This window comes from Chaetodon auriga, chromosome 4 (genome assembly GCF_051107435.1).
Source record: "Chaetodon auriga isolate fChaAug3 chromosome 4, fChaAug3.hap1, whole genome shotgun sequence".
Lineage (NCBI taxonomy): Eukaryota > Metazoa > Chordata > Actinopteri > Chaetodontiformes > Chaetodontidae > Chaetodon > Chaetodon auriga.
In genome coordinates this window covers 762,933-778,596 of record NC_135077.1, presented here as the reverse complement: position 1 = coordinate 778,596, position 15,664 = coordinate 762,933, and the positions used below count along the sequence as shown (strand labels likewise).

Genomic DNA, 15,664 nt, shown 5'->3' with positions numbered 1-15,664 from the left:
ACACTCAGCTCCTCAGGTCAGGTCTTCGCTCGAACACGTCGTGTTTTTATTTCATCTGGCCTGAAATATTCTTCTTGCTCTGTTGAATTTCTGACACAGTGAACGTGGTTTCGTGAATGAGTGAATGAGTGGCTGCGGTGATCTGACCGTTCTGCCTCGACGAGCCGCTGACTGACGGCTCGCTTCCTCTCTGTGCTGCAGGGATGCCCGTTTGGTTTTTCGTGAAGATCGCTCCAATCAGGAACGAGCAGGACAAAGTCGTCCTGTTTCTCTGCACCTTCAGTGACATCACCGCCTTCAAGCAGCCAATTGAGGATGACTCTTCGAAAGGTGGGCGGGTTCCTGAATGCAGCACACTGTGTCTGTGGTCACACACTGATTTACTGCATTCAACACTTCTAGTGAACACTTGGCTCCTATTGGCTGTTCAGTCTGTCAGTCCACAGGTTGATCAGTCAAACCAGAGCAGCAATCAAAGCAAAGAACTTAGAGTTAGAGATTTTGTTCTCATTAACACACAGACAGAAACAAATAAAATCAAATAAAATGGAGACGTCCCTCTGTGATGGTTTCACAGCAGGTCAGTGACACATGACACAGCAGTATGAGCAGCATTCAAGCAATGTGATAAAAGAGAAAGACACTAATGAGCGTTAGCGTCCACAGGTACGTGGTCCAGCCAAGAGGTCCTCGTTTCAGAGGAGGACCCCTCATTAACATTGGAGGGAGACTCAGCCTGTCCCGCTCCTGTTCGCTTTGTCTCTGATGCGTCCTCTGAGGTCTGTTTCACTCTCTGGTTTCCAGGTTGGGGTAAGTTCGCCCGTCTGACTCGCGCTCTAACCAGCAGTCGAGGAGTCCTTCAGCAGCTCGCTCCAGCCGTCCACAAAGGAGAGAACGTCCACAAACACTCCCGGCTGGCAGAGGTGAGATCACGTCCTCCTGTTCTCAGCAAAGCCTTTACCTGAAGGTGGAGGAGGTGGAGTCCGTTCAGCTTCCAGAAAAACCTTCTTCTCCTGGCAGAGGAGTGTCTGGGTGGTGCTGTGACGGCTGCCTCCTGATCACCTGTTTAAAATGTGTGTTAGATACCAAACGTCACACCTTTCATGTGTCTTATGACGTCACATTGACAAACTGATTTTAATGGATTTTCATAATTTTTCCACTTCAGGATGTTAATCCATGACAGTCAGCACCTTTACACACTGACACCCAGCGAGTATTGATCTGATCTGAATGGAAGTGGAGAGAGTGACTCTTCAAACTGTCCTGAGGTCAGCTGATGGGTTTATGAGGGACACGTCTCCCTCGCCGTGTGACAGAGTGGAGCGTCTTCCTTCACAGATGATCTTTGATGGGTTCAGACGCACAGACGACTCGTTAGCGTTGATTGACAGCTGATGTGAGACGTTGCTGCGACCTGAATGTCCTCTGCACTCAGCTGTGATGGTGCGAGAGGAGATTAAAGCTTCATTGATGTGACTGTGGTCAATCTGTTGATCTGTTGGTTCACTCTCATACACGGTGAATGTGCAGAGCTGCTGAGACGATGGCTGTCTGATTGGCTTTATTTTAACCCTGAAAGGACCCGTTAGAATATGCAGGACCTCTCTGACTTTTGTTAATTTGGGTTCAAGGCCTCGTGGCTCCACGTGACGATCTCTTCTCTGATGACTCAGGTGGCCTCACCTGTGCCCAGGTGTCATGCCGCCTGAAAAGCTTTCCATTGGTTGCAGACTTTATGAGATGATGCACTCCGGCTCCAGGAGCAGAGGCCTGAACGTGATGTATTGTGAGTAACTGCTCTTTCTCTGAGCAGTGATGTGTTTACTGCAGGACGACACCGGACGTAATTCATAGAACTGTACAAAAAGGCTGCGAAGCTTCAATATTGGTGTTTTCATCCTGGCATTAGAGGAGTGTTAGAGCACTTCGGATTGAACTCCTCTAAAGTGATCTGAAACAAAGCCAGCGGCCTCTCTTCCTGTCATTAGACGGAGCAGAGTGTTCAGACGGGCTGATGGATGGAAGCACTTCCTGTTGTTTACCTGCTTTCAGGCCGAGTCAACCACCCTGTTATTAAAGATGGAATTTGGCCCTGTTTCTTCCCGAGGTCTCGTCTGTCATCCCTTGAAAACATTTTGCCGTTCATTGATTCAAGGCTCAGAGGAATCTTCAGTGCTTTTGTTGTGTTTTCTTCAGTTCTGTCCAGATCAGATCAATGACCTGTTGCGCTCCTGAAGTAGATTCACTTTGTGTAGCTTTGATCCATTTTTTTAATCAAGCGCTCTGTGTTTCCAGCTTGGGTGCTAAAGGGATGCTAAAGTGCTAATGGCTCAGATTAAACTGACTGACTAAAGCATCCAGTGGACTGCACTGTGAAACAAAGGCACCCAGGACAATAAACTTCTGCCAGCAGAGTGTTTATGGACACATACCTGCAGAGCTGATGAGACGCCCGTCAGCCTCAGCTGTGCCGTGCCTTTAATGCTGATTAGCTAATGTTAGCATGCTAACACGCTAAGATGTGATGAGTGCAGACCTGTTAGCATGTCTGTCCACTCTTAGTCTTGTTTCTGTGGTTTCATCAGGACAGACGCTCCCATGTTCAGACTGGAGATGCTGTCTAATGTCCTGAGTTTGTCCTCGTCTCAGAAACGTCTCTTAATAATAATAATATTATATAATAATAATGATAATAATAAAACGACCCGTGTGTCTGATCCTCCTGTGGTCGCTGTTGTTGCTACATCCACCTTTACGTCCTAGAGACATTGTATTAACGCCATGACACGTCTCCTGGGACAAGCTTTGACACCTTGTGTCTCCGTCTGTCTCTCATGTCATCCAAGTCTTAACCAATCACTAACCAGTGTTGATGTTTTTAAAGCTAAAACGTGTGAGACACCGTAAAGCTTCCTGTTTAGCTGCTCGGGTTTGAGACTCGTTGAATATGTCATACATCGAGCTGCAGTAGATTTTGGTTGATTCAACTTTTTTGTTTTTTATTTACTCATGTCTTCTTCGTGCAGAGACGATATATTTGTCAGCATCAAACAAAGCTCAGCTTGATTTGGTGTTTCTTACACTTCAGGTTCTGCAGCTGGGCTCAGAAATCCTGCCTCAGTACAAACAGGAAACCCCGAAGACGCCGCCGCACATCATCCTGCACTACTGTCTCTTCAAGACCACCTGGGACTGGGTCATCCTCATCCTCACCTTCTACACCGCCATCATGGTGCCCTACAACGTCTCCTTCAAGACCAAGCAGAACAATGTCACCTGGCTGGTGGTGGACAGCATCGTGGACGTCATCTTCCTCGTCGACATCGTCCTCAACTTCCACACCACCTTCGTGGGCCCGGCCGGAGAGGTCATCTCCGACCCGAAGCTCATCCGCATGAACTACGTCAAGACCTGGTTCGTCATCGACCTGCTGTCCTGCCTGCCTTATGATGTCATCAACGCCTTCGAGAACGTCGACGAGGTCAGTGAACGTTTTTTAAACTGTTAAACACAAAGTAACGGCTTCCTTAAGCAGGATGTCACATGCAGCACATTCCCGCCTCGTTAGCGACTGTCGGTCATTTGAACTCTGGTGCATCCTGATGCACATCGAGCTGTGATGTGCGTGTTTCTCTTTCAGGCTCCAAATTCCAGGTCAGCAGTGTAAAAATCCAGAGGGATTCAGTTTGAGAGTGATTTTAATATCACCAGCTTGTTTCTTCCAACAGTTGATATTTTAGACTGATCAACACACCAAATCCACGAATTCACGGCCGTCACATCCGGAAATCATAACGTCATCTCTGATGATTTCAGGATATTTCTTTCCAGTGTTGTTCAAAAACTGTTAAAAACGCATCAGTGAGCCTCACTGCTGAACACACTGCGGCACCAAGTGTGGATTCATCCGCCGCTGAAAGTAGTCCCAACAAATTTCCTCCTGATTTAGGAAAAAAACATATTAATTATTATTTAAAAATGAAAATCTATTTTTGTGAGGTCATTTTAAAGATAGAAGTCTTCAGCAGGAATTTTTCTCTTCATGGGATTTTTTGTCTGGAACAACAACAAAATCAGATAATATTTATTTTTATTGTATATTGACTCTTTGGACTCTTTGGACTTTGGACTGAACGTCTCTGCATCCTTAATTTCACGGCTTTATTTGCAGAACTGAAAACATGCAGTAATGCAGGTTTCACATCTCTGCACTTTGATTTTCTTTCTGCTCCATGTGAATTTTAAACCAGCAGACGCTCAGTAACACCAGTAACACCAGTAAACACCAGTCATGTGTAACAGAGACCGCCGCTCCGAGTCTCTCAGTCCGCTCAGCTGAGGCCTGAAATGAGAGGGACATGAAGCGTGACTGCAGGTCGTGGACGCTGCGTCTAATCAGCGTGATGGAGAGGACTGTTTCACATTCATCCAATGACTTCACAGCCTGTAATGACTTCCTGTAGCTGCAGAGCGAACGGTCCTGACCGAGCGCCGCTGAACTGCTGACACGGCAGAAAATCCTCCAGCAGAGCGGCGTGAACATGTTTCCCATCAGGCCGGGCGCTTCGCTGGGAGGTGGACGTTTATCTTCGGCTGCTGAGAGATCAGATCGGCGTCGAGAAGGCTGATCCTGAATCAGAAGTGAGACGCCCACACCGCCGACCACGTTTTCTCCTCTGCGCTGCTCAAAGCTTGAACTCTGGATCGTCCTGCCGCCTCTGAAGTACATCACACAAATCAAACTGACTCTGAGCTCAGCTTGTGGTTCAACGTCTGTTACCTGATTTACGATCAGGACTCCGTCTGTGATCAGTGTTTATTTAGATGTTTGAATGTGATTTTCATATTTCGGACTTCGTATTTTCAGCTGGAACGTGAGCAGTTGATGAGAAAACTCTTGATTTGTAGTTGAAAGACGAAGAGTAGAAAGGAGGAATGAACAGAACAGTGTCTGACAGTAGAAGAAGAAAGTGAAGCTTTGAGCTCAGATGGAGAATATTAATGAACCCTCACAGCCTTGAGATTAGCTCTGTCAGTTTTTGCCAAAGATAAATCAATAAATCAATCAATCCACAGTGAGATTGCTGGATTCCTACACGAATACAACAAAAGGTCAACTTTTTGTTTTTCACCTCGGTAAACCAGGAAGAACTGCTGGGAGGTCAACGGACGCCATGTGGATCTGTGACAAGAAATGAGAGCAGAGGAAGAGGAGTGAGGAAGAAGAGCGGTGCTCAGCTCAGAGCTGACGTGAAGAGACAGTGAGCTCATGTTACCGTGTGGTCGGCGTCTTAAACTCCGCAAAAGGTTTATTTTAAGATTTTTGCCGTGGAGCCGATCAGACCGGAGACGGCGAGGAAGAGCAGAAGTGACGCTCTTCCTGCTGTCAGTAACCTCTGACAGTCAGACGCTCTGAAAGGTCGTTCGGCAGTGCGGTGGGATGGTTTGTCCTCTGAAGAGACTGTGAGACAGAAGCCTCATCAAGCTTTTCACCATCAGCTTTTATCATCACGGGAAAACAAAGCTCGTTGTGTCACAGTCATCAGCTCGTTCTGTCGTGATCGCAGCTAAACAAAAGGAGAGGAACGCCGATGAGTGGTGTCCTGCGAGGGCTGCCGTAGAGGGCGAAAGCAAAGTTGTTGAGTGAAAGGAGACGGCCCTTTCACTCTGTCCTCCGTCACGCTGTCGATGCTCAGCGTCTCTCAGCACTCAAGGCTGCTAACGGAGGAGCAGTGCATTGTGGGTGTTTCCCCAGTGAGGAAACGGTGATGAGACGAGCTGGAGAGGCAGCCGAGCCGTCTGAGGAGAGGCTGCAGCGACAGAGCCGTCAAACATGAGAGGACGAGACCGTGTGGACTTCACACGTGTTTCACACGTGTTTCATATGTGTTTCATACATGTTTCATACAAGCCTCAGATTTTACCCTTCGTGATGAGGAGGAGGAGGATTGAAGAGCAGCTGCTGAACACCACTGACCTTTCAGGTCACATGACGTGTGTTCGTCTTCATACCACGCTGCAGATTCTAAAACACAGAAACTTAAACGTAAAATGGTGTTTTTGACTGAACAGCTGTGGATTCTAACACAAACCCTTTTGAAAACATGAGAAGTTTGAAGAAGAGAAGGAAAAGATGGAAACTGAAACTGATCCAGGAAAGGTTTTTGTCTTTGTGTTGTTTGTTTTCTCATGTCCTGATCCGTCAGCTGTCTCAGTCGCTGCTTTCAGATCTGCTCACAATCAGAACGTCAATCTGTCATTTTTATTCTTATTTTATTGACTTTTTTAAAATTTGTTGAATTTCAAAACAATACATAATAAATGAACATGAGGAGCTTTAATTTAGATTTTTCGATAACGATAAAAAAGGAAATAAAAGTTAAAAAAAGGAAGTACTTGTCTGTGCAGGTTAGTTTGACTCATATTCACCTTTATTGTTCGGCCGTCGTGATCGTGGCAGGAGCAAAGCAGGAAGTCATGTGACGTAGCATGAAGAGCAAACAAACCAGGACGCAGGAGGCCGCTGACCAAGCCGTTTCATTGGCTGGACAAGATACAATAAACTCAACCACCAGGGAGAGCCTGACAGGCTGTGCTGGTCCTACGGAAACTTCCTGTCGGCTCGTCTTCATGTGATGAACGAATGAAATGAGATTGTTTAAAATAATAGTTAATAAATAGAGATTTACTTTCTTGAAACATGAGAAAAGAACAGAATGAGGAAAATAAATCCTAACATTCAGATGTTCAATGTTTCAGTGAAGCATTTTCAATCAGTGAAAGTATTTTCAAAATAAAAGCATCAATAAAAGTTTCCTCTCAGCAGACAAACAGCTTCCTGTGTTTTAAACACGTTCACTTCTTTGTCTCACCGACGCTCTCGACTCCTCTTCCTCTGCAGGGCATCAGCAGTCTCTTCAGCTCCCTCAAAGTGGTCCGTCTGCTGCGTTTGGGTCGGGTCGCCAGGAAGCTGGACCACTACATCGAGTACGGCGCCGCCGTGCTTGTTTTACTGGTGTGCGTGTTCGGCCTGGCGGCTCATTGGCTGGCCTGCATCTGGTACAGCATCGGAGACTACGAGGTGATCGACGAGGACACCAACAGCGTGAGGACGGACAGCTGGCTGTTCCTGCTGGGGGAGACGGTGGGGACGCCCTACAGATTCAACGCCTCGGGGTCAGGGCGCTGGGAGGGCGGGCCCAGCAAAGACTCGGTCTACATCACCTCCCTGTACTTCACCATGACCAGTCTGACCAGCATCGGCTTCGGAAACATCGCGCCAAACACAGACGGAGAGAAGATCTTCGCCGTGGCCATGATGATGATCGGATGTGAGTCACTTCCTGTCACACTTATCGATCAGAGTAGCATCACACCAGGTGACAGAAGTAAACCTCTGAACTGATGAACGAACATAACAAATGTAAATGACACCAACCCATCAGAGTCACAATAAGAGATATTTACAGAAATCAATGAGGCTGATGAGGAAGAACATGAATATATTGACTTTGAGCTGATCTCAGGTGAGTTTGTGATCAGCAGGTGATCACATGGTGTTTGTTACAGCGTCCCAGCTGTGTTGAGTCGGGGTTGTGTAACAGTATTGATTAGTTCAGTGCATCGAACAGGAACACAGACTTCAACACATCCTGCTGCCTCTTTCTCTCAGTGTTTCAGTAATCTGGAGGTTCTCGTGTGTGAACACATGAATGATTCAGCAGCTGAACCCTCGTCATACGTGTTGTTTGCCAGGTTGATGTAACCGTGTAGAAATGCAGAGTTGTCTCTCATAGTTCAAACCTTCACAGACACGTCGCAGACTTTGTCCTCCGTCTGTCCTTTCTCTGCAAATCGTGACGTCCCACAATCCCCCTGTGCATCAGTCAGAGTCAGACCAATAATCACTAAATCATTTATTGATGGTTGACTCAGCCGTCTGAGATCAGGGACGTCGCTTCGCTTTGAACTTCAGCTTTCATACAAACGAGGGAAAAATTCAGCCTTCAAACTTTCTATTGAAGCATTTAAGATTCTTAGTGAATAAAGTGAACAGACTGACTTCACCTGCTCAGACTTCACCTGGTCAGACTTCACCTGCTCTGACGTCACCTGGTCAGACTTCACCTGCTCTGACTTAACCTGCTCAGACTTCACCTGGTCAGACTTCACCTGCTCTGACTTCACCTGCTCTGACTTCACCTGCTCTGACGTCACCTGGTCAGACTTCACCTGCTCTGACTTAACCTGCTCTGACTTCACCTGCTCTGACTTAACCTGCTCTGACTTCACCTGGTCAGACTTCACCTGCTCTGACTTCACCTGCTCTGACTTCACCTGCTCTGACTTCACCTGGTCAGACTTCACCTGCTCTGACCTCACCTGGTCAGACTTCACCTGCTCTGACTTCACCTGCTCTGACTTCACCTGTTCTGACTTCACCTGCTCAGACTTCACCTGGTCAGACTTCACCTGCTCTGACTTCACCTGGTCAGACAGTGACAGGAAACAGACTGAACACAGGACGTTACGTTCACGTGTGAGTTTACAATATAATATAATTTCATAATATAACGATGATGCCAAAACTGTCCAATCAGAGAGCCTCCTGTCAGTCACTTCCTCCTCTGGGTTTGATTGTAAAAAGAACTGAAATGAACCAAAGTACAGGTGTGACACAGAGCAGGTGGATGGAAGGAAAGACACGCCCACAGCTCCTCTCCACCTGTCTGACATCATCAGAGTGACGTTGCATGTTAACATGTGATCAAAGAGTCAAACATGGAAACAGATGTTATTGATGTGAAGGCAGCGTCAGACGACCCACTCGGCCTGACTCGGCCTGACTCGGCCTGACTCGGCCCTGGTTTTGAAGGCCTGTCAGTCACTGAGGAGCGATGAGAGGTGACAGTCTTTCTACTACGTGTTATCTGAAGCTCCATCTGTCTGCTCCACCTGCCTGCTCCACCTGTGAGCTCCATCTGTGAGCTCCATCTGTGAGCTCCACCTGTCTGCTCCACCTGTCTGCTCCATCTGTCTGCTCCACCTGTCTGCTCCACCTGTGAGCTCCACCTGTCTGCTCCACCTGTCTGCTCCACCTGTGAGCTCCACCTGTGAGCTCCACCTGTCTGCTCCACCTGTCTGCTCCACCTGTGAGCTCCACCTGTCTGCTCCACCTGTCTGCTCCACCTGTGAGCTCCACCTGTGAGCTCCATCTGTGAGCTCCATCTGTCTGCTCCACCTGTCTGCTCCACCTGTCTGCTCCATCTGTCTGCTCCACCTGCCTGCTCCACCTGTCTGCTCCATCTGTGAGCTCCACCTGTCTGCTCCACCTGTCTGCTCCATCTGCAGTCTTTAGTTGGAGGGATGTGGAGTCATGCTCACACACCTCCTCCACCGGCTCATAGAAACATCCGCCTTCATGTTGAACCAGTGTGGACGACTGTTCCTGGTCATGAGTCATGGAAGGAGCTCATGTGGAGTCACGTGGACACTTTGAGCAGATTTAAACAGTTTGGACTCGCTGTAGCAGCAGGTGGTAACAGATTTAGCAAAAGAAGAGTCCAGAAATAAAAACGCTGACACCACAGATCACACTGGTGTCACGTCACAGCATCAACACTCAGAACAAACTCAAGAAAATGTCCAGCAGTTTGGTTCCTGTGTCTTCAGACTTTGGTCTTTAGGTTTATTAAAATGGTTTAACATAGTACAGTGGTCTTCACTGAAGGTCCACCTGGTACATTTCTTCACCACTTCTCAACGTCTTCATCAGTGGACAGTTTGCTGTCTGATCGTGGAGAAGACTCTTTAAAACAGTGTTGACCGACAGGCGTCCACACTGACCAGCAGCCAATCATCAGCACTGCAGACCAACTTAACGAGCTCTTAGCTAAGCCCCGCCTATCGGTGGTTACTGTTGCTATGAAGCTTTCAGCACACGTGGGGTTTACAGCGATACCAGCAGGTCAGATTAGCTCCCTGATCACACTGATGAGTAGTTTCATGAGTATGATGAAGACGAAAAATTGAAGATCAGACTTCATGCTAACGCTAACGCATGCTAGCTTTCTACAGTTTGACACAGTGGATGTGTGAGCTGTGAACAGGTTTGAACCCCACAGAACAAAGCAGTTAGCTAGTGATGAGCTCTGCGGGTGTAGCTAGCTCGTTAGCTGGGCGTCGCCAACAGACGCTCTGTCCTCTCAGCTCGTGTGTTTTGGTTTCCTTCAGCCTCTTTGTGTGCAGAGGATCTCTCTGCTCCGTGTTCACAAAGTATGTATGGCTGCTGAGCTACGATTGGACAGTTTCTGTCTGAGGGAGGGGTTTTGTGGCTGCTTGTGCTGTGCTGTGTGCCGGAGCCTTCAGGGAACGACGCGCTCAGCTTTGACATTTTGGTTGTAATTTTGAACTTTTCTGCAGTTGTTGGTCATTTGACCTTTACTGCCGGCTGCTGCTGCTGGCCTGTGCTGGCCTGTGCTGGTCTGTGCTGGTCTGTGCTGGCCTGTGCTGGCCTGTGCTGGTCTCTCCTGGTCTCTCCTGGTCTCTCCTGGTCTGTGCTGGTCTCCCCTGGTCTGTGCTGGTCTCTCCTGGTCTCTCCTGGTCTGTGCTGGTCTGTGCTGGTCTCTCCTGGTCTGTGCTGGTCTCTCCTGAGCCCAGTGAAGCTTGTCACAGTTTGCAGGATTAGAAAAGCCTGTCTGCTGTGATCCAAGCAGACGGACGGCCTCTCCGTTAGCGGTTGTTTCCTCAGCGACGTGATGAGGCCTGACACGCTGCGGCCGCTGTGGTCGAGTTCCTCGCTGAAATATTAAGCGTCCTGTCAGATCGGCTGGCCTCACGTCGTCCCCGCTGTCTGCTGCAGGACGCTTGATTCGGCCTGAAAGCTGGAGGTGACTGCAATGATCCTGCAGAGCGACGGTTTAACACATACAGTGACGCGTGTCTGAGCCACGACGTGAGCGAAGACTTCAGGGTTAAATTAACCTTCGAGACTCTTCAGCAGCTACAAACCTGCTGGTCTGGATGTTCGTCATCCTCAGTTGTCTGGGTTCAGGCTGGCTGACCTGTGTGGCATCATGAAAAAACCACTGGGGACGATGTGCAGGCGGTGCAGCTGTAGCTGGACGGTCATCTGTGTGGGGGTTAAAACGCCAGCGTTCAGTCAACGGTTTATAGACAGCTCCTCACTCTGTGGAGGTTTTCCAGAACATCAGCAGGTAAAAGCTTTTCCTCTCTGAGCTACAGGATGAAGAGCTTCAGTGTTGACAATTCGTCTCCTTCATCGGATGCTGCTGTCGCCTCGTGTCACATCAGGATCACAGTCTGTTGGTCTGGATCACGCTCACACTCGGCCTTCCAGAGAAACTTCATCAGACGTCACCTCCAGCAGCAGGCTGAGGCTGCACTCGTCTCTCTTTGTTTCACCTGCTCACCTGTGAGTGACCCAAAATGTCCGTTTCATTCAGATGGTTGAACAGCAGTCAGACGCTACTGAACTAGATCACGAGGTCACCGAGTGTCCAATGAAAGCAAACTTCTAACCCAGTTTCACTTCCTGTTTGTGAGTGTAGCTCTGCAGTGCGGGATCCATCGTGCTCTGACAGTTTGTCCCTCTGGGCTCCCGTAGTGCCACCGTGCTGAGAATGTACTGATGGTGCAATGCAGTGTGGGTAAACCTTTTGGTTTTCTATTTAGATTCATGAGGAGCAGTGGGGGAAGCGGGGTCTTGGATTAACCCCACGCCTCCTCCTGTCGACTTCCTGCCTCACAAAAAGGCCAAGAGCCGCTGGAGGCTGATGGGAGGCGGTTGCTATGACAGCCAGCATCCTGGATCCAGAATGAGAGTTTGGGTCATTAGCATACGAGTGCTGCAATGCTAGCGGTGACATCAGGGCGGGCTCTGACAGGAAGGACAGAAATTGCTGGTCCATTTTCTGTCCAGAACGTCCTCTGGACCACGGCTCTGTGAGGACACCAGCTGACTGATGACCATGCGTGTTGACCAGCACACGCTAACAATTAATATTCCCTGAGTTCTGCTTCACTTCAGGCTGCTGTGTCTCCTGAATGCGGCTCTGAGGCTCGAGCTAAGCCTCCACCTGTGTGACGGAGGTTTGGGGACATGAGGACGAACTGTTTGAGCCGTTTGTGGATGTGAAGACTGTGTCGGGTTTCAGTGTCTGTTTGGAGTAAAGTGATGTCGCTCTGAGCTTTTTACTGTTTTCTTTCTCCAGAAGAGAAAAATAACAAACACAGTGTGTGAGCAGCTTCTCAGCGGTGAGCCTCCAGACCTGGATCAGGTCCTGGACCTGGATCAGGTCCTGGACCTGCTGTCACTGCTTCATGTTAGCTCAGCTTCACTGCAGTAAAGTGTACTGTGTGTACTCTTACAGTAAAGTGTACTGTGTGTACTCTTACAGTAAAGTGTACTGTGTGTACTCTTACAGTAAAGTGTACTGTGTGTACTCTTACAGTGACCTTTCTGAAGGTCACTGTGAATAATTCCAGTCCGCTCCACGGTCGTAGCTGCTGATTGGATGGCAGCGGCTCTCTGCTGGATGGGGTCGGTATTGATTGGTTGGCCCCGGGTCCATACTGCTGACAGGCTGTGAGGAAGAGGAGCTGAATCAGAGATGGACTGCGGCAGTTTGCATTGATGAGCTGAGACACCACAGTTACTGTCTGTGGACACGGACACATCTGACCAATCACATCGCCTGTCAAACTGAGACTCTGGGAAATGAAGACGTATTTCAGGACTGAAGCGATGACAAACTCATGAAGCAGACGTCTTTGTTTGATCCACAGAAGTCTTTCCTGTCTGTGTCTGAATAACCGTCGCTGTCGTGTTCGATGTGTTTTTGGCGAAGCGACATCGACACGCCGTCCGTCTCTGATCAATAACTCTCTCTGTTGTTGTTTTACCAGGAACCCAAATTGTTCCCAAACAGCTGGTTTTTAAGGACGCAGGCGGGTCGTCCAGCTCCAGCGTTTCAGTTGCGCTCGCCATAGTGTGACTGACTCACACACCAATCAGCTTGTTGCTCACGGCCTAACAGGCCGATGGCGAGCGAGAGGTTCCTCCAGACAGTTTAGTGATGTCATCAGATACAGACATGGACACTCAGAGACCAGCAGGACTTCTCCTCCATCGCTGCTGTTGTCGATGTGGTAACTGATCTTTGTGGTATTGATCCCGCCCCTCCTGCACTGTGATTGGATGGCTGGGTAAAAACTTTTACCCCAAGCTGAACATGTTTCAGCTCTCAGCGCCCAGAAAAGCACGAACACAGACGAGGCCCCTGAGACGCCTTCACTCTGCACCTCCTACCACCAGCACCACCAGCACCAGCACCACCAGCAGCACCACCAGCACCACCACCACCACCACCACCACCAGCACCACCACCAGCACCACCAGCACCACCAGCACCACCACCAGCACCACCAGCAGCACCAGCAGCACCAGCACCACCAGCACCACCAGCACCACCAGCAGCACCAGCACCACCAGCAGCAGCACCCATTTTTGAAAACGTTCAGTATGGATGTTTCCTTCCTTAATCCAGGCGGCTTTGCATTCACTACGAAACATTGTCTGGTTATTGAATTCAGGTCTGTTGGTCATTTACTTGGTTTGAACGTATTTGACTTGTTTGACCGTATAAACCTATTAAAAGACTTCTTACAGACTTTGGATTTATAATTTATGAAACATCTCAATTTCTGCATCTGTGGCGTCGTGTAGTTAAAAAACCAAACTAAAGGTGCTTTCCTTCCTGTCGTCAGCGCTGCTGTACGCCACCATCTTCGGTAACGTCACCACCATCTTCCAGCAGATGTACGCCAACACCAACCGCTACCACGAGATGCTCAACAGCGTACGAGACTTCCTCAAACTCTACCAGGTCCCCAAAGGCCTGAGCGAGCGGGTGATGGACTACATCGTGTCCACCTGGTCCATGTCCAGAGGCATCGACACCGACAAGGTAACGTCCGACATGGTCACGATATCAGTGATACAACTTCAGCTTCGTCAACATTTCATTTCATTTATTTTTGATATCCAAGTGATGCTGACAGATCTGAGATCAGCTGATATCAGCTCAGAATTTCAGTCCTCTGGCCTGTTGCTGATGGTCAGTTTGACCTTGATGTGACCTCAGTTTGACCTCAGTGTGACCTCATTTTGACCTTGATGTGACCTCAGTTTGACCTTGTTTAACCCCAGTTTGACCTTGATGTGACCTCAGTATGACCTCAGTGTGACCTCATTTTGACCTTGATGTGAACTCAGTTCGACTTTGGTGTGACCTTGGTTTGACCTCAATGTGACCTCAGTTTAACCTCAGTTTGACCTTGATGTGACCTCAGTTTAACCTCAGTTTGACCTCAGTTTGACCTCAGTTTGAATTTATGTGACCTCGGTTTGACGTCTGTGCCTGCAGGTGCTGCAGATTTGTCCGAAGGACATGCGAGCGGACATCTGTGTCCACCTCAACAGGAAAGTGTTTAAGGAACACCCGGCGTTTCGGCTGGCCAGTGACGGCTGCCTGCGAGCCCTCGCCATGGAGTTTCAGACTGTGCACAGCGCGCCGGGCGACCTCATCTTCCACGCCGGAGAGAGTGTGGACAGCCTGTGCTTCGTGGTGTCGGGGTCATTGGAGGTCATCCAGGACGACGAGGTGGTGGCCATTTTGGGTGAGTTTGGTTCTTAAATGGAGACCCGAGAACATTCTGAACTCCACAACCAACAAACAAACAACCTGCTGCCCAAATGTCACGACAGTTGAATACGTTTGACTGTGTAAAATCAGAGAAACAGGAAGTCACCTTCAGATTCACTTCACGTCAGACAGAAGGTTTTTATAGCTCCTCCACTAAATCTTGTTTTTTTATGATGTTTCTTCCAACATCCTTGAAAAGTCCAGTTGTCTGCTTGCCATGGTGACAGGGAAGCAGCGTGAGACTTCCTGTTAGAAACACGGTTCAGCTCAGCAGAATCGTCTGGATTTGGTCCCAGTCAGCCTCGTCCATCAACACCTCTCTCAGCTTTATCGCGGCTCCGTCAGCAGGTGAAGTCGGTGTGTTTCAGATGGAGAACTGAAAATGTGTTTGTGCTGCTGCCAGCTGACGCCTCCTCCGCCTCGCTGTGGAGGAAACACCTGAGCTCTGAGACAAACAGTGAGCCCTGCAGTCACCTGCCACGCAGAAAGCACAGAGCAGGACAGAAAGACGCTGCGCTGCTTCCTCAGCACATCAAAACAAAACCTGTTCGCTATTTCTGTCAGCGAGCGCAGGAATTACGCTCCAGGGCGCTCATTAGCAGCATCTTTTTTCTGCATGAAGTGTTTGTTTCCTGCCTGGTTTTGGGGCTGACGGAGGGAGAACGCTCGCCGGTTCAGAAACAAACAGAGCGAAAGATGACGGAGGAAGCTGTGGAGGCGGAGCTCGGCTGAACGAACAGCTGTCAGAGTCATTATGTAATTCACAGAACCTCTGAGCTCTTTAGCGGCTTCCTGATCGGCAGCAGCATCGTGAGTCAGCGAGCAGGCAGCAGCACAGACATCCAGATCTTTCAGGAGCACTCTGCAGCATTAGGAAGTTGATGGAAACGACAAAGTTTTTACACTCTTGAGGCGGTTAACACACATTAACAAAC

General features: G+C 48.9%; 1 protein-coding gene across 2 annotated transcripts in view; it reads left to right on the top strand.

The window, feature by feature from the left end:
- kcnh1b (potassium voltage-gated channel, subfamily H (eag-related), member 1b) overlaps positions 1-15,664 on the top strand; it is a 35,328-nt gene that overhangs the window by 8,862 nt on the left and 10,802 nt on the right. For both annotated transcript variants that reach the window (XM_076727775.1, XM_076727774.1), the window contains exons 4-9: positions 202-330; positions 805-923; positions 3,092-3,484; positions 6,905-7,334; positions 13,792-13,991; positions 14,451-14,703. In XM_076727775.1, coding sequence (XP_076583890.1) covers positions 202-330; positions 805-923; positions 3,092-3,484; positions 6,905-7,334; positions 13,792-13,991; positions 14,451-14,703 — 1,524 coding nt within the window. The remainder of the gene's footprint in view (positions 1-201; positions 331-804; positions 924-3,091; positions 3,485-6,904; positions 7,335-13,791; positions 13,992-14,450; positions 14,704-15,664) is intronic.